General features: G+C 61.8%; 2 protein-coding genes across 6 annotated transcripts in view; one reads left to right on the top strand and one right to left on the bottom strand.

Annotated features, from left to right (window-relative positions):
* Positions 1-8,439, bottom strand: part of LOC106988654 (galactoside alpha-(1,2)-fucosyltransferase 2-like) — a 20,006-nt gene extending 11,567 nt beyond the window's left edge. The window contains exons 1-3 of one of the 4 annotated variants that reach the window (XM_053211090.1): positions 7,267-7,368; positions 4,525-4,617; positions 3,154-4,396 (exon numbers count right to left, since the gene is read on the bottom strand). In XM_053211090.1, the coding sequence (XP_053067065.1) occupies positions 3,372-4,223 (852 nt within the window). In that variant the 5' untranslated portion in view covers positions 4,224-4,396; positions 4,525-4,617; positions 7,267-7,368 and the 3' untranslated portion in view covers positions 3,154-3,371. Of the gene's footprint in view, positions 1-3,153; positions 4,397-4,524; positions 4,618-5,815; positions 5,850-7,266; positions 7,406-8,337 lie in introns of those variants that run through there. The other 3 variants (XM_053211089.1, XM_053211091.1, XM_053211092.1) reach the window with 3 other exon arrangements.
* Positions 7,381-17,323, top strand: NTN5 (netrin 5). Of its 2 annotated transcripts, none has more exons than XM_053211075.1 (8): positions 7,381-7,459; positions 8,083-8,679; positions 10,791-11,441; positions 14,173-14,361; positions 14,505-14,654; positions 14,994-15,047; positions 15,269-15,349; positions 16,594-17,321. In XM_053211075.1, exons 3-8 carry the CDS (start codon positions 10,811-10,813, stop codon positions 16,956-16,958), a joined length of 1,470 nt encoding a protein of 489 aa, XP_053067050.1. In that variant the 5' UTR covers positions 7,381-7,459; positions 8,083-8,679; positions 10,791-10,810; the 3' UTR covers positions 16,959-17,321. The 2 variants fall into 2 exon arrangements, with proteins under 2 accessions (XP_053067050.1, XP_053067051.1); XM_053211076.1 differs by lacking the exon at positions 7,381-7,459 and having other exon boundaries at positions 7,467-8,679; positions 10,791-10,877; positions 11,067-11,441; positions 16,594-17,323.

Here is a 17,323-nt window from a genome sequence, read left to right as displayed (position 1 = left end):
TAGGGAAACCGACAAAGAGATGTTACAGCTCCCGGGGCGGGGGCATCGACATGGGGCGCAGTCACCACCCCAGGTCGGCAGGGACGGGCCTGGAGGATAAATACCCGGGCTTCGCTCTCCTTCCTCCCCTGATTTCTGGACTGTGATCCCACTGGCCTAAGCCAACCGGAGCCACAGGGCGAGGGAGCCCCTGGAAACGGTCTTTATTAGTCAGTGGGGACTGCGGCAGCAAAGAACCCCGGACTGGGGGCTGAAACAACGCATGCCGCCTGAAGGCTGAAGGTCAGGGCGCCTGCCGCCCCCGTGCCTGGCGAGAGCGCACCTCCCGATCTGCAGTCCGAGAGCCGAGCAAGATCATCTTTCTCGCGTCTCTTTCTTACCAGGGCACCGATCCCGGGGCGCGCCCGGGGGGTTCGGTCGGTTAGGCGTCCGACTTCAGCTCAGGTCATGAGTTCCAGCCCCGCATGGGGCTCTCTCAGGGCAGAGCCAGCTTCAAGTCTGCGGTCTCCCTCTCTCGCTCTCTCCGCCCGTCCCCCGCGTGCTCTCTCTCAAAAGTAAATAAACGTTAAAACAACAACAACAGGGGCATCGATCCTGTTACACCAGGGCTCCTTGCTCATGAATGAATTGTCTCCCCCCCCCCCGCCCCCCCCAGGCCCTGCCTCCTGACACGAGCACGGTAGGGGGTTAGGGCTTCAACACAGGAACTGGGGAGGGACCCAAACATTCCCTCCTCAGCAGATGCCAGCAGGGCAGAGGAGGTTGGAGAGGAGATTTGGAGGAGCAGTAGGAAGGACCCTGGCACGGCCGTATTCTAGTGAAGGGGGACACACGGCCTCCGTTCACTCCTGTACTTTGCAATTGTCGCAGTTGGTAACGGGCCACAGGTCACGGCTGAGATGCCTCTACCCTTCTGGCTTGAGTCTCTCCAAAGGGGACAATTTGGGAAAAGATCCAGACTCCGGTAAATGATCCTGAGGAGGAGGGACTGGCCTTGAGAGAACGGAAGAAACACATGGAATGGGAGGTGCCTGGATGGCGCCGTGGCCTAAGTGTCAGGCTTTGGCTGAGGTCTCGATCTCTCTGTTTGTGAGTTCGAACCCCACGTTGGGCTCGCTGCTGTCGGCTCAGAGTAACTCACTTTGGATCCATTGTCCCCCTCTCTCTGCCCCTCCCCCTGCTCCCTCTCTCAAAAATAAATAAGTAAATAAAAACATTTACAAAAATGAGGGCATCATCCCTTATGACTGGTGTCCTAACGAAGAGGAGGAAATTTGGACACAGACCTGTACAGAGGGGAGACAAAAAGGCAGGGAGAAGACGGTCATGTACAAGTCAGGAACACATCCTCCCTCACGGCCTTAGAAGGAACCAACCAGGGGGCGGCTGGCGGGGCTCAGTGGGTTGAGTGTCCGACTTCGACTCAGGTCATGATCTCGGGGTCCCTGACAGCTCAGAGCCCGGAGCCTGCTTCGGATTCTGTGTCTCCCTCTCTCTCTGCCCCTCCCCTGCTCACAGTCTGTCTCTGTCTCTCAATAATAAATAAACATTAAAAAAAAAGAAAGAAAGAAAGAAAAGGAACCAACCAGCTGACCTTGTGGATCGGACTTCCAGCCTCCAGAGCCATCGGACAATCCGTGTCTGTGGTTTAAGCCACGACGTTTGTGGTACTTTGTTATGACGACTCTAGAAAACTAGTGTCACCCCCCCCCCCCCCCGGCACTGGCTGCCTGCAGTGATCCCCCTGCTCCGGGGGATCCTAACCTGCTGCGGTCCCCTCCCACAGTGCACCAGGGCTGCGCTGTGTGATCGATGGAATATGGCAGAAGTGGCCGTGTGTGGCTCGGGCTGGCTGGGCCGTGAAGGCAGGGCAGTTTCCACCTTGGTCTCTTGGTTTCTCTCTAGGGAGGAATCCAGCGGCCTTGAGGCTCACACAGCCCCACAGAGGCCCACATCTCGAGGATATGACCAAGAGCCAAGAGCCCAGGAAACTTCTAGCCATGGAAGCCGATCCCCCCGGTCCCAGGAGGACCTTCAGATGACTGGCCTTTGCCGACACCTGGCAGGGAGAACCATCCAGCTACACGGCTCCCGAATTCCTGACCCACACACACTGTACGAGGTGATAAATTACTGTAGTTATTTTAAGCCACTATGTTTTGGAGTAAATTTGCTAAGCAGCAGTAGACGGCTCACATAGAACCTCCCTCCCGGCTCCCCTCCCCTTCCTCTGGAACCTTCTTCGGCTTTTCTTTAGTATCCCCGACCCTCAGCCCCAGACCATGATGCCTCCATCTGGACTGAAGGAAGTAAATTGGGGTCAAAATGGCTCTGGGGAGATACAATGTGATTAATATGTGAAAACAAATTTGTTCAACCTCAGAAGCGTGCCAAGAAATGGGGATTCAGGGGCGCCTGGGTGGCCCTGTCAGTTGGGCGTCCGACTTTGGCTCAGGTCATGGTCTCATGGTTTGTGGGTTCGAGCCCCACGTCGGGCTCTGTGCTGACAGCTCGGAGCCTGGAGCCTGCTTCGGATTCTGTGTCTCCCTCTCTCTCTGCCCCTCCCCTGCTCGTGCCCCGTCTCCCTCTCTCTTTCAAAAATAAATAAGCATTAAATATTTTTGTTTTAACAAATCAATAAACTTTGAAAAAAAAAAGATTTTTTAAAATTAATTATTATTATTTTTTTTTACTATCCACAAAGGAGTGATACACCGAAAAAAGATACTGGGATCTCCATACTTCTAAACACACTGAATACCAGAAAACCCGTATTACGATCATTTCATCCAACTTTTGTCCACACAGGGGTTTCTCAGAGTGGCTTTGGGTCCCGGGAGGTTGTGAGGCCCCCACCCCACACCCACCCCCATTTCCGGGGACTTCTCTGCTCCACCGAGGGCGTCTCCCTGAGATTTACCCTCTCAGATCCTGGCTTCCCTCACATCCTTGCACGATAAGGCCTCAGGAAACCCAAAGCCCGAATTCTTAGCTGCCCTTGACTTGAGGGCAGGAATGGCTTCACCAAACCAAACCCTCTCAGGAGGCAGGGGCAAAAAAATTTGGGCTTACGCTCAAAATATGTTTCCCTCTTAAAGCAGCACAACGGTTCAGGGGACGCCACGCACGCGCCCGTTAGTGGCCAATACTCACCGCGTGTTTTCAAAACACCGAATGGACTTGCTGGGTTCTTGCGAGGAGCCGCTGAGGGAAGTCCTGTATTATGTTCTGCACGTGGCCCGCAAAGGCACAGAGAGGTTAAGTCACTTGTTCGCCGCCCAGCTCAGAAGCAGAGCAGCCGGGAGGCAGGCCGTGGGTGCCTGATTCTGGGCCCGCCTGCCGACCCGAGGGCCGGGGAGGCGCGTGCGGGGCTAGGGGCTGTTCTCTCTGGCCTGGCCAAGGTCAGCAGCGATGCCCATCCACTCCGGCGGGAAGGCTGCTTGGGGCTTAAAGATCCAGCGGAAGGGGGAGTGCCAGAGGGTGAAATTGGCCAGGTGGATGGTGTCCCCGCCCGCCAGGTAGGCGGCCCAGATCCCGAACGTGCCGATGGTCATGACCGTGTGGTTGCACTGCGTGAGCAGCGCGAAGTCCTTGGCCGGCGAGGTCTCCACGCCGTCGCCGGCGAACACGACGTCGCCGCGGGAGGCGTCGATGTTCTCGCGGCACCAGGCCATGCCGTTGCTGGTGACCACGAAGACCGGGGCGCGGTGGCGGGCCCGGAACCAGCCCAGGGCCCGCTCCAGGTACCCGCGGTCGGCGACCACGCCCTTCCACACGCGGGGCATGACGTGCACGTAGTCGCCGCGGCGCACGTGGACGCCCACGAAGGTGCCCGGCCGCCGCCCGCCCACCCGGAGCCGCCGCAGAAACGCCTGGGCCTCCTCCCGCACGTGGTCGTGCAGGGTGAACTCGCGCCGGATCTCGTCGCGCACGTGGTGGTAGAAGGTCCAGGAGCAGGGGTAGCCGGTGAGGCGCACGTACTCGCCCGGGATGTGGCGGTAGCGGTCCTCCATCCAGTCGTTCAGGGGGTAGTTCCGCCAGGGGATCCTGCCGGCCGCCGTGTGGTGGAGGACGGGGAGGCTGATCCGGAAGATGGGCGCCAGCGCGCTGTGCATCTCGGCCGGGATGAAGGCGGGCCGCCCGTTCATCTTGGCCAGGGCGTACAGGGTGGCGTACTCCCCCATCTGGTTCCCCAGGCGCCCTTGGGCGTTGATGGTGAACATGCCGCCCCGGGGCAGAGATCTGGGGAGCAGGACGACACGGCCCGAGTAGGCCCAGGGGCCGGGCACCACGGCCAGGCGCCAGTGGCAGTGGAAGTCGGTAGACGCCACGAAGATGATGAAGAGGAAGTAGACGGTGGAGAAGGAAGGGCAAGTGGCCCAGGATCTCGCGATGGCTGCGGGGAGGAGGGAGGACCCGGTCAGGATGGGTGGGCAGGCGCACGTGAGTGTCACTCACCCTCCAATGGTTCATTCCTCACACAAGTCATCCCAGCCTGTCTAGCCGCGTCCTGCGCGTCCTGACCCGCTTTCTGTTCTCTTCTGTATCTGCGGTTTCCCTGTGGCCATTCCAGCGGCCACAGCTCAGGAGTCTCATGGGCCCGTGTGGGAGGAAGCCCTGGATTGCGGCGGGGGGACACTCTTCATCATCTGGCTTTTGTCCTCCCCTGCTCCAGGCATCCCATCTCTCTCCCCGCCAGCTTCCCCTCAAACGTCAGGGTGCTGTGGGCCTTGCCTCAGCTCTCCTCCTCCTCCCACATTCCGGGGCGCCTCACTTTATTAATCTGACCCCTGTGGGAAATCTGAGCACTCCTGGGCCCTCCTCAAATGTCGCTTGTTCAGCGTGGGTCCCCAGCAAGGTCAGCTGGCTCTTCCACAGCAAGGCTAAGTGTGACCTCACATTCCGCCGGGGTGTACGAGAAGTGCCCTGCCCACTGCTCTGGTTTCCAAAGGGGGAGCCCTTCTGCTCACGTGCCTCCTGACAACCCTGTCCCAATCCTTATCACACCAGCTGCCAGCTCGGGGCCTGCCTGGGGGGTCCTACATGGAGGACTCAGGTCTCAGGCTCTAGCCAGCTTGTGGGGCTGGCCAGGTCCCAAAGGCAGAGGGGGTGAGTGGAGCCGGGACTAGAACCTGGGCTACCGGGGAAGAGGGAGCCACTCAGGACAAAGGTACGCACCACCCAGGCGTGTGACCCGTGCAACGGCCCACGGCCTGCACTCCAAAGGACCCCGCGCTTCACCTGGCTGGCTCAGTTGGTACAGCGTGCAACTCCTGATCGCGGGGTTGTGAGTGTGAGCCCCGTGTTGGGTGCAGAGTTTACTTGTTTAAAAAAAAACAAACGGGGGGGGGGTGCTGCACTTGGTTTAGTGCTCTGGTCTCACCAGCTACAAATTATCAATAAATGTGAACAAGGCCCCCGTTTCCCTGTTCCACTGGGCTCTGCAAATCAGGCAGCCGGCCCTGCAGCCACCCGCTTCCAGGAATCTCAAGAGCTCCCTCTCCTGGCTTTCTCTCAGCCTGCACAACTAGAAAGCCACAGAAAAACAGCGAATTAAGGCTACTGCTTCTGTGGTTCCTGCCACACACCAGGCACTGGCCCCAGACTTACCATCTCAGTCCATTTCCTTGTTGGCCACTTTCCTCCAGTTGGGTGGCCAACCCCCCACCCGAATTGAACTCATCCGGGGACAAAACATGGCCTGAACTGACCCGCGGCTATTTGTAGACTTTGCTCAATGTGATGTCTGTGTGTTTTGCCACAGAAACAGTAACGTTAGGAGTGGCTGGTTGGCTCAGTCGGTTAAGCGTCTGACCTCGGCTCAGGTCACGATCTCCAGGTTTGTGAGTTCGAGCCCCGCGTCGGGCTCTGCGCTGACTGACAGCTCAGAGCCCGAAGCCTGCTTCGGATTCTGTGTCTCCCTCTCTCTTCCCCTCCTCCGCTTTCACTGTCTCTGTCTCAAAAATCAATACACATTGAAAGAAAGAAAGAAAGAAAGAAAGAAAGAAAGAAAGAAAGAAAGAAAGAAAGAAAGAAAGAGTTGGATTATGGGATGCTGCCCAGATCCCGCAGGGGAGCTACCTAACATACAGTCTAGGGACCCCATTACGGTGCCAACACACAGGTTCTGAAACGTGTCTGGTCTAAAGAGTTTCAGAGTTTCAGAGAGGAAACCGAAAGCCTGTCTTCGCTCATTTAATCCTCTTGATCTCCTGCGAGGAAGGCACACTGTTATGCTCATTTAACAGACGAGAGCACCCGGGCACAGGGAGGTTGAGAAACCTGCTTTAGGGGCGCCTGGGCGGCTCGGACTCTTGGTTTCGGCTCAGGTCGGGATCTCACGGTTCGTGGGTTTGAGCCCCGCATCGGGTTCCGAGCTGGCAGTGGGGAGCCTGCACGGGATTCTCTGTCTCTCTCTCTCTCTCTGTCCCTCCCCCCCCCCCCCCCCCCCACACACACACTCACTCTCTCTAAATAAATAAATAAATATTAAAAAAAAAGAAAAGAAAAGAAAAGAAAAAGAAACCTGCTTTAGGTCACGCAGCTAGGAGAGAGGCAGAGCGTGAATCTGAACCCAGGCCGTGTGGCTCAGGAATCTGTGCTGTCAGTTACTGTCCTGGATTTTTCGAGAATTCCTCAGGGAGAGCCCTCAGCCACACACTCTCAGTCCAGCTAGACGTGGAATGTGACCTGCCTTGCCTTGTGGGGCCTCTTGCCGTGTCTGGGCCGCCCAGGTAGGGGCAAAAGATCTCCGCAAGCCCAGAGCTGTGGGTCCCACACTGCTGGGCTGAGCTGTGCCCTGGGGGTGGGGGTGGGGGGGGGTTCTGCTTCCTCCTCTCTGGGGATGAAAGTGCCCAATACTTGAGGAACCCCTTCTCCTAAATAAATAAATAAGTAAATAAGTAAGTAAGTAAGTACCATGAAAACCAAAAGCGAGGAAGAAAGCCTCCCTCCAGGTCACATTACTTTAAGAAACTTCTTGTCCCCGGATGGGGAGGAAAGTAAAATGCGACCTAAACTTCATGGAATTTTCTCTGGCAGCCAAACTAGCCTTTTGCACCGGCCTTGCCCCCTGCCCGCGTCGCTCCAGCCCCCACGATGATGCTCGGGTGGCTTGCGGTGTGTCCCCACCGCTTTCGGGTCTCAGCCCGGATGTCCCCTCCGGACCCCGAGCCCCCCACCCCCACCTCCCTGCTCGCTTTTGTTCCGCAGCGCTCGCCACCTTCCTCGCCACCTTCCGCCATCCTCTGGAGCAGAATTACTTACCACTTGTCCGAAGCGATCGCTCTTCTCTCTGGACTGACTGTAAGCCTGACTGACAAGGGCGGGGAGGTGTGTAGGAGTTCGCGGTGGTAGCTTCAGCGGGGTGTCTGCACACAGGAGGGACTCTGGGGCGCACTTGCGGGATGGATTTGTGCAGTGATGTTACCCTGTCGCTCACACCGCCGTCCCAGAACCGGTATGCGCCCTGTGATCTAGGGGTGTCTCTGCCCTCGAGCTCCTTCTCTCGCGGTTAACTGCTCCTCCGGGCTTAATTTCAAATCCGATGCCCTTGTCCTGGCTCCCGGCTCGTGCTGGCGGGTGATGGCCACCCGGAACGAGAATCACACAGCCCCTTGGCTGTGCTCTCCCGACCCCAGCACAGGGTCCTGCCAGCGGACCCCCAAATCCCTGTCAGGGTCGGGTCCTCGTGGCACCGAAACGAAGGCACTCAAGGGCGCAGCAGCAAATATCTGTGCCCTATCCTCTCGAGACTCCCCCGCCCCAGCTTTTCTCAGCGGGAAGTGAAGGAGAGCCTTATTTTTCTAGTCAAAACCATCGGATTGTCAGTCACATCAGCATGACAATTTCCGTGAGTGAAGTGTTGAGGCCTCGCAGGAAAGGCCTTTCCGCTTTGAGCTGGGGTCCCTGCTTCCTCCCTCCAACGCTAGGTCCTAGGTCGAGTGACTCTTATCCCCTCTCCTCCTTCCCCACCCACCATCTCAGAAAGCGGCCCAATTCTTTGGGTTTCCCGGTGGCTGTCCAGATCCCCCCCAAAGCACCGATTTTTGCGGTTTGAAAATGACTGACCTTTATCCTCAGTTCACCCACAGCTGACAGAAGGTTCCAGAGGGGAGGAGGCTCTGGCTGGGGGTCCCCCTTCAGTGTGAGCCAGGGGCCGCCCTGAAGCCGCCTGGCCGGTCAGCCCCTTCCCTTCCCCATCGATTGCACCACCACGTGGTGGGCTCAGCCCAGCGGACTGCCTGCCCTTGGGAGTCCTGGGGCAGGGGTCTAAGTGTGAGTGCGGTGGGGACCCGAGACCCGGGAAAGCCCACCTGGCCGGCTGTCCCATCCTACCTGCCTTGAGCCTCCTGGGCCAGCCTGCTCAGGGCTGTCCCCCTCGGGCGATGTCCTTGGCGCTCCACATAGTCCTGGGTGGCGGGCTGGCTGGGGTCCCTGTGGGGAGAGCATGGCTGCGGTTGGCGAAGGGGATTGGGGCGGGGGGTGGGGGGGGGGAGCGGTGGTGGTGTTGGATTCTGCGGGCTCTGCTCTGAGCTCCCGCCCAGAACCCCCACTAGCCTGGGGCCTGGCCACAGCCACTCTGCACTCACTCCTGAGAGCCCACGCCGCCGCCGAGCTCCCGCGGGACGGGAGAGCACGGGAGGAACGCACCGCAGAGGACAATCTTCTTGGGTGCAGGTTTGGCCAACATCAGGGGCAAAGGGCAGGGTGTGTGCAAAAAAGCCAGGGAAAAGTAGCCTGGGTTCCAGGCGGACCCCCTACACTGCCCAGCCAGGGGGGCCTACTGTGGGTCTGGTGGAACACAGCTAGGCTTTTCTCCTTATGGCGGGGGGGGGGGGGGGGGGGGGGGGGGGGCGCGGGAGGTATGTTCCGGTTCCCAGACGGGTAGGGACAGGAGGCTGGCCATCTGGGTTCCCAGATGGCCAGGGGCTGGCTTCTGGACCCCTCAGGAACACCGGGGGACTCACGGCCTGGCCGTCCAAGGTGCTAGGGTCCAGAAAGTGGTACCCCATGAACCACCCAGGTCAGAAAGGAGAGGTAGGAGGTGGGGGCCAGGCCCTTAACAAGGCTGGCGGTAACGGATGGGGCAAATGCCGCTGCCGCCAGTGAGCAAAATGGCGCCAGGCCCCTCGGGAGGGGCGGAGGGTGACGCCGGTCATCTGGGGCAGGGGGACGTGGTCTCTGCACATGACAACTGCAGTGGGGACAGCCAGGCCTGTGAAAGCAGGCTGGGGGAGGATGGGACCCCACCTGCACCCCCAGACGCCTCACAGACTCCCAGGCTGGGAGCAAGCTAAGGGCGTGGACAGTGGGGCCCAGAAAGGCTCTAAGACCCCCCCAAACCTGAGGAAGTTCCTCACTAGGGGCTGCCAGCCCTGGAGCGGGAAACCAGGGGGGCATTTCAGCACCCCAGTCCTTCCCAGCTCTTGCCATCCCAGGGTCTGGACTTCGGGCCCCCTTGGACGCCTGGGCATCTGGCCCTGCCCTGTCCTGCCTCTCTCTCTGCCCGCTTTCTCAGCACCTGCCACCCCCCACATCCGTTCCCATTTCTAATCTGGGGACCTTAGGGGGGGCAGACAATGTGGGAGCTCTGCTCTCCAGACCCTGAGGCCTAGGATGGCAGGCGGGAGTGGGGAGGGCTGAGATTATAAGAAAGTCCTCAGAAATCCAAGTACAGGGTTCTCCCACGGTGAATTCTAAGGGGGACTCGTGCACCAGCTTTCTTAACCCTGCTTTTCAGCTCCAGAGTGACCTAGGCTTCTAGTCCCCGGGTGTCCCCCCTCCGGTTCCTCAGCATACTTCTCTGGGCTTGGCACCTGGGTGGGAAAGGGTTAAGGCAGGGTGGAGGCTGGGGGTGGGTGGCAGTGGAGGCCGCTGGGTTGTTTGGCGATAATCCCCCTCCGTGCCCTGGGTGTGGAGAACAAGGTTAGGGCCCCACGTGGGAAAGGGCCTCTGCTCTGATCCTCGTGGGCTGGGGGCCTGGCCTCCCGCTTCTGATCCCCTGCCGAGCCCCTCCCCCAGCCCCCTCCCCTCCCCTCTTCTCGTCCCCCCCCCTCCCCCACCCCCCCCCCCCCCCCACCCCCCCCCCCCCCCCCCCCCCCCCCCCCCCCCGCTCCCCACGGGCCAGGCAAGCCAGGCTGTCTGCTCTCTGCTCTCCTCCTCCTGCTCCCTGGGTATCTCCGAGCCTCAAGGTCTGCCTGTCTGTCTGCCTGTCTGCCGGGGCCCCAGGCTCCCCGGCACTCTATCCCCTCCGTTCCCTGTGGATCTGGGTGCCCAGCCGCTCTCCATCTGGGCCTTCTGGCCTCCCCTTGTGTCCGGTCCTCTCTCCTCATGGCTCCTTCTCTGCACCTGGCCCTTCCCTTACACTTGTGTCCCCTCCTGTCTGTCTTCGGCCGTCTGTGCCTCTGTCCCTTTGTCTCTGAGTTTCATCTGTCTCTCAATGCCCCTCCCCCTGGTGCCCTCTCTAGGATTCCCCCTCTGTCCCCACCGCTGCCCTCTCCCCAGGGCCCCCTGCCCCTCGACACTGACGATAGCTCTGGGGTGTTAAGCTACGGATTAGTTCAGGCAAAATTCTCAATTTTGCTTGCGTTCTTTTCCCTTTGGGTTATGTAAACAGTAATTCTCCCCAGATGGAACTATTTTCCTCGCTTAGAAGCAGCCGGGCAGGGGGGCTTGGGCAGGGCCGGGGATGGAATGCTAGGGTTCCTCAGAGAGCCTGCGGGGAGCAGGGGGTGGAGGGTGACCGACGACCCTCGGCCTGGTCACTCCTCTCCTCTCCTCCTCTCCAGGTACTTGCTCTGCTAGGACCATGCCCGTGACCTTTGCCCTCTTGCTCCTCCTGAGCCAGGCCACCGCAGACCCGTGTTACCATCCAGGTGGCCGCCCCCGCTTCTGCCTCCCACCGGTGACCCAGCTGGCCGGCCTGGCGGCCTCCTGTCCCCAGGCCTGTGCCCTCTCCCTGGGGGCGGACCTCAGCCCCCCGGCCACCTGCAACGGGAGTCTGACCCTGGCCCTGGGTGGCCCCTTCCTCCTGACGTCCGTCAGCCTACGCTTCTGCACGCCAGGATCCCCGGCCCTGGTCCTGTCTGCTGCCTGGGCCACCGGAGGCCCCTGGAGATCACTGTGGCGCAGACCCGCCTGGCCTGGGGCCTTGGGGGGGCCCGAGAAGGTGACCTTCCGAGCCCCGCCGGGCCCTAAGTCCAGCGTGGTGGTCAGTCACCTCCGCGTGGAGTTCGGGGGCCGGGCGGGGCTGGCGGCAGGTGGCGTTCGAGGCCGCTGCCAGTGCCACGGCCACGCTGCCCGCTGCGCTGCCCGCGCCCGGCCGCCCCGCTGCCGCTGCCGCCACCACACCACCGGCCCAGGCTGCGAGAGCTGCCGCCCGTCCCATCGAGACTGGCCCTGGCGGCCCGCCACGCCCCAGCACCCCCACCCCTGCCTGCGTGAGTCCTGGGTCCCCCTCTTCCTGCCCCCACCCACCACTCGGCCCCCGAGGCTCTGGCAGTAGCAGCCGGTCCCTGGTCCCTGCGGGCAGTGTGCTCACTCCCCTGCGAGCCGGGCTTGCTCCTTGCTTCAGCCCCACTGCTCCTGAGGGGATCCCCCGTTCGCCTCCCCCCCGCCCCCCAACAGGCTCCTCCCCCCGCCCCCCCCCACAGCCTCCCCCGCCCCCGCCCCCCCACAGGCTCCTCCCACCCCCCCTCACAGCCTCCCCCGCCCCCCCCCCCGCAGGCTCCTCCCGCCGCCCCCGCCCCCCCCCCACCCCGCAGGCTCCACCTGCCTGCCACTCTCTGCCGCCCACTGGGAGCTCCAGTCTCTCCAGCCTCTGCCCCCCACACCATTATGATGCCGCTGCTGCAGGTGCTCCGGTGATATTTACCCAACGGTCGTGGGGAACAGGGCAGCGGGACTTTTCCCGAGTCACCAAACCAACCACATGGGGGAAGGATTTATTCATGAATACATATGTACCCATCGCCTGCTGGGTACCAGGCAGGCTTGTCATCGGGTCCCTTGCACGGATGAGGAGGCTGAGGCTGGAGGGGAAGAAGGCCCCCGCCCAAGCACACACAGCTAGGGAGCGGCAGGGTCAAGAATCTGAGCTCGGGAAGTCCCGCTCTGGGGTCCTGGCTCCTGTCAGGTGCCGTCACACTCGGTGCCCCAGGGTGGCAGATGGGCACTCGGGCTCAGCGGCGGGCCGGCCGGCCTGGGCTCAAATCCCAGCTCCTCTGCTCCATGGCTGTGTGACCACAGGCAAGTGACCTGACCTCTCTGTGCCTCCGGTTCCTCCGCCTGTCAAGCGGGGCTGGTAACAGCACTTCTACAGGCCGTGGTGAAAACCCAGTGAGTTGATATGCATAGAGTCCTTACAATAAAGCTTAGCACATGGTACCTGGCGCCAAGGAAGGCCTCACTGCGGAATCGCCAATGTTACCACTCCCCGGATGAAGAGGGTGGGGGCCCGAGGGGCCGCCCCACTTGCTTTTAAGTCTCGATGCCAGCAAGCGGCGGTGCTGGGACTGGACTCGGGAAGCCAGACCTTCCTAGATAACGGGCGATCCACCGGGCCATCCGGCTAGCCCGGCAAGCTCCAGGCCTGCTCCACACCTTCCCTGCCTCCACCCTCCCTCGGGTTTTTCCAGGCGGGAGATTCCAGGGTCTGGGCCCTGCCCTGCCCATGTGCCAGCTGCCCCTCCTCAGAGACAGCCCCCTCTCTTCTGCCTCCGGCCTCTGCCGTCCTGGCTGATGCTGTGCGTTTGTTACCAGGCCCCGCACCAGGCCCCGGGAGGTAGCTCCACTCCGCTCTACCAGCCAGATCTGAGCCCTGAGGGGAGACTCACGTTGTCTGGGGGCGGGCCGGGGGTCGTCCTGGGCCCGGACAGGGCCTGGGAGCGGGGGAGGCCTTCTGTCTGAGGGTCACCACACGGCCCCAGGCCGAGCGTGGCGCCGGCACTCTGAATCTGGGCAAGAAGCCGACGGTGTCGTGAGGAAGCAGGGTCTGGGCGCACAGGGTGGGACTAAGTCCTGTGGCAGAGCCGCGGGTCTGACCGACGGGGGTGATCTGAACCCCTTCCCGTCACCGGAGTTTTCCGGGCGCAAGTGAGGTGAAGTGATCACCCTCAGGTCAGAAGGAATCCAAAGCCAGATTCTTCCCACTGATAACCTAAAGAGCACCAGCCGCCTCCAGGCCCATGGAAGCCCTGGGGGAGAAGGACTGAGGTCCCCACTGGATGGGAGGAAGCCACGGTTTAGAGAGGGGCCTCATTTTCCCAAGAACGCACGGCTGCCTCAGTTTGCTGACCTTTCTACCGCTTCTCCGCGTCCTTGGGCCTTGCCAGCCCAGGCCCCTCCTTAAATCTCTCCAAAGAACGGCCCCGCGAACCCGCGAACCCGAGTCAGCATCTCGCTCGCCAGAACCACAGATCCCTGGGGGTGCGCCCCGAGAAGCTGTTTCCTGGCAATTGTGAGAAGCAGTAAGGTTCGACGCCCACTGCCTCCCTGACCAGAGCCCCCCAGGAAGACACACACCGCACAGAATCCTCGCGCGGGGCGCGGGCCACACTGGACCCTGCTTGCGCGGTGCACAGACTTGAGCCAGAAGGCCTGGGGGCCGACCCTGCCCCTGCCACCCCCTCAGCTGTATTACTTTGTAAGCCGTGAACCTCACAGAGCCGTTCCGAGAACGAAATGTGCAGCACCGGGCGCGCAGAAACTCCCCACAGGCAAGGGCAGGCTCTGGGTCAGGCCCCGGGTCAAGAACTTCACATCCTTTTGGTTTCCTTTAAGCCTCCGGAAGTAGTAGACATCGGAACTGTCATCTTACGGCAAAGGAGGCTGAGCTGCAGAAAAGTCATTTGCTCGAGGAACACAGTGGGGAGCGGACGTGCGGGGTCTGACTCCACAGCCCGTGCCCGCAGCGCTCGTGCTGAACCCCAGCGTCTCAGGGACATTCGGGCGGTCCATCGGGCCCCTCGGGGTTACCCACTTCAGTCCAGTGCACCCCAAGATGAGAACGAGGAGGTTCGGGGAGCCAGGCTTACCCCGGGACCCCCGGCCATCTCTTCTTTGTACCCGCTCTCGCGCTTTATTTCTTCTCCTGCGGGCAGTGGGGAGCGAGCCCGGGGCCCAGAGCAGCAAGGCCGGGCCTGATGCGCGCCTGCTCCGTCCTCTTTCTAGCCTGTTCCTGCAACCAGCATGCCCGACGCTGCAGGTTCAACTCGGAGCTGTTCAGGCTGTCTGGCGGCCGGAGCGGGGGCGTCTGTGAGCGGTGCCGCCACCACACGGCTGGGCGCCACTGTCACTACTGCCGCCCGGGGTTCTGGAGGGACCCCGGCCAGCCTATCACCAGCCGCAAGGCCTGCAGGGGTGAGTGTAGTCTGGAGCGGGGCCTAGGAAGAGAGGCGGGCGGGACCTGACTCCTGGGTCTGAGGGAGGAGGGGGCTGGGCGATTGGGAAGGAGCACCCGGGGCCCAGACACTCCAGATCCCCGGGCCCTTCTCCTCACGCAGCCTGCCAGTGTCACCCTATTGGGGCGACGGGTGGCATCTGCAACCAGACCAGCGGGCAGTGCTCCTGCAAGCTAGGGGTCACCGGCCTGACGTGCAACCGCTGTGGTCCTGGCTACCAGCAGAGCCGCTCTCCCAGGATGCCCTGCCAGCGTGAGTCAAGAGGGGCAGAGCCGCCTGTCCTAAGTGGGACGGGAAGGGGACCTCTCACATCTCCAGCGGGGCAACAGACGCTGGGTCCCTGGGGGGAGGTGGGGCCTCAAACTCCAGGCCCCTCAGTCTTGGGAGGGAGGAAGCCGGGAGCCCGGACTCCTGTGTCCCAGGGAGGAGGGGGCTGGGAGTCTAGATTCCCGGATCCGAAAGAGGAAGAGACTAGGGACCAACTCCAGGTCCTGGAGGAGGAGGGCGAAGGGCGCTTAAGGGAATAGACACGGGGGGGTCTGGATTCCTGTTGGGGGGGACCCCGAAGGTTAAGTTTCTCCTCTCTCACAGGAATTCCAGAGGCGACGACCCCCCTTGCTCCTACCCCTGGCGCTTACAGCTCCGGTAAGGCTGGTGTAGAGAACCCTGGCAGCAAACGGGATCGGGGATGGGCTGCTTGGGCCCCCAGGTGGGGGATCCAGGGGTGGCCCACCGAGCCCAGTCCCCAGGGTTGGGGCACGCCCCCCCTCCGGTGTCCGTCAAGATGGCACGCGGGGCTGGGTAGGGGGTAGAATGCTGTGGTCCAGGCTTCGGGAGCCCACTGCAGATGGCCTGACCCTCCCCAGACCCTCAGTGTCAAAACTACTGCAATGTCTCGGACACCAGGGTACACATGAGCCTTTGGAGGTATTGCCGGCAGGACTACGGTGAGTGCTGGGGAGGAAAAAAAGGCTGGGGGCTGGCCAGGTGTTCTGATGCCCGCCTCTTTCTCTGGGCTTCCCAGTTCTCATCTAAAGTGGGAAGGGGGGGAGCTCTTAAAGGACCCTTCCTGATCTAGGACCTAACGGGACAGAAGATAAATGGGGGGGCAGGGGCAGTGGAGTGGGGGGCGTTCCCTATCTTCCTCTGTCTTCTCTTTCCCCATCTTCTCGGCCTTCAGACTTTCGCTATCTCCTTCAGCTGGACATCTTTGAGGGAGACAGCTGGCCTCTTGGGGATGGAAGGAGATAGGGGAACTGGTTGAATGGATGGTCTTGCCTATCTTCGACGCTTTCCGCCTCCCATCGGGGTCCTAGATTCTGCGCCCTAGCCCCACTCTCGCAGAGACGCACCCCGAAGTGCCATAACCCATCAGTCCACACCAGCCCCGTGACCTCAGAGATCTCTTAGATACTCAGGAGTTCAGCCCAGCCCATGACTTTCCTCGATGGTGTAAGACCCCCCAGGCCTCTCCTCCCTGAGGATCATCATCCTCTGGTCCTAGCCACTAGTGTCCTAGGACTTGGAAGGTGGAAACTTCTCGTTCCGCCTCCCACAGAGATCTTCTGCCCTACAGACTTAGCTTGCCAGCCAGAGTCCTTCCCCTGACATGTCTCGCCTCGGCCCTTCAGCGATTACATGTTTCTGAATCACCACCAGTAGGACCTCAGGGTCTAGGTTCTGACCTCCTTCTGGCCCCCAAATTCGTCCCAGAGCCCCCCCCACCCCCCCCCCAAAATTACCCTTTCCCCAGGGCTCTGCTTCTGACATCTTTCACGCTGCCACATTAGAGACCCTGGACCTGCCTCTTCTGCCTTGCTCCCGGCCACACCCACTGTAGGGTCCCCTTAGTCCTCTCCTACGCCCCATTTGGGCATCTGCTACTCCCAGTATGAACCCCAAAGGGCCCCACCTGGCATGTCCCATGCTCCTGGGTTCCTCTCTCAATCTGGCCTCCATAGTTACAACCCTCGAACCCCACCTGGCGCTCCCTAAGCCCCACCGTCGTCTCCCCCACGCCGGGCCAGACCCCCAGACGGCCCACCCTCAAACGTTCAAGGTCTCTCTCCTTCCTAATGGTATCCTAGGAGCCCTCCCGGGGATCCTGCCTCCCTCCCCACCGACACCGACCCCACGCCACCCCAGGGGCTCCCCCCCCCCAGCCCGGGCCTGACGGCAGGCCTCCCCGCAGTTCTCCGAGCCCAGGTCCTGGCGTCAGAGGCGGCGGGCCCGGCGTGGCAGCGGCTGGCCGTGCGCGTGCTGGCCGTGTACAAGCAGCGGGCGCGGCCCGTGCGTCGCGGTGGCCAGGACGCCTGGGTCCCCCGCGCCGACCTGGCCTGCGGCTGCTTGCGCCTGCGGCCCGACACCGACTACCTGCTGCTGGGCAGCGCGGCCGGCGGCCCCGACCCCGCGCGCCTGGTCCTCGACCGCCATGGCGTCGCGCTGCCCTGGAGGCCACGCTGGGCCCGGCCTCTGCGGCGGCTGCAGCTGCAGGAGCGCGCCGGGGGCTGCCGCGGCCTGCGACCCCCCACCCCGAGCCCGGGACCCGAGCCCTAGAGCCCCACCTGGCCTCCGCAGCCGACGACGACAACGACGACGGAACTTGGGAGCGACCGCGAGCTGAACCTTCTACTTCGACGGCGCGTCCCTCTGCGAGCCAATCAGGCGCCGTGGAGCCGCTGACGTCACTGGCACGCGCCAGGCTGGAGGGACGCTTCAGCGCAGGCGGCAGGCCGGGAGCCCGGCTTTTGGCCTCTTGCGAGGACATTTGGCCTGTGATCTGGGCAGCTAGTCCCCTAAATAAAGTCTCAACTCTTGGGGAATTTTGGCCACAGACACCTGATATGTGCTGGGAGGGCCTGGGAGGGGCAAAATGAGGAAAACGTGCGGAGCTGAAGTATGGCAGTGCCCCCTGACAAAAT

The sequence above is a fragment of the Acinonyx jubatus genome, chromosome E2 (genome assembly GCF_027475565.1).
Source record: "Acinonyx jubatus isolate Ajub_Pintada_27869175 chromosome E2, VMU_Ajub_asm_v1.0, whole genome shotgun sequence".
Lineage (NCBI taxonomy): Eukaryota > Metazoa > Chordata > Mammalia > Carnivora > Felidae > Acinonyx > Acinonyx jubatus.
The sequence above is the reverse complement of the archived record's forward strand: the minus strand, read 5'-3'. Positions and strand labels throughout refer to the sequence as shown.

Excerpts from the sequence above, each read along its gene's own strand:
- NTN5 (XM_053211075.1), top strand. The coding sequence starts at position 10,811 with ATGCCCGTGACCTTTGCCCTCTTGCTCCTCCTGAGCCAGGCCACCGCA. Across the intron at positions 14,655-14,993 it reads TCCCAGGATGCCCTGCCAGC|GAATTCCAGAGGCGACGACC; the intron begins GTGAGTCAAGAG and ends CCTCTCTCACAG. Across the intron at positions 15,350-16,593 it reads GTATTGCCGGCAGGACTACG|TTCTCCGAGCCCAGGTCCTG; the intron begins GTGAGTGCTGGG and ends GCCTCCCCGCAG.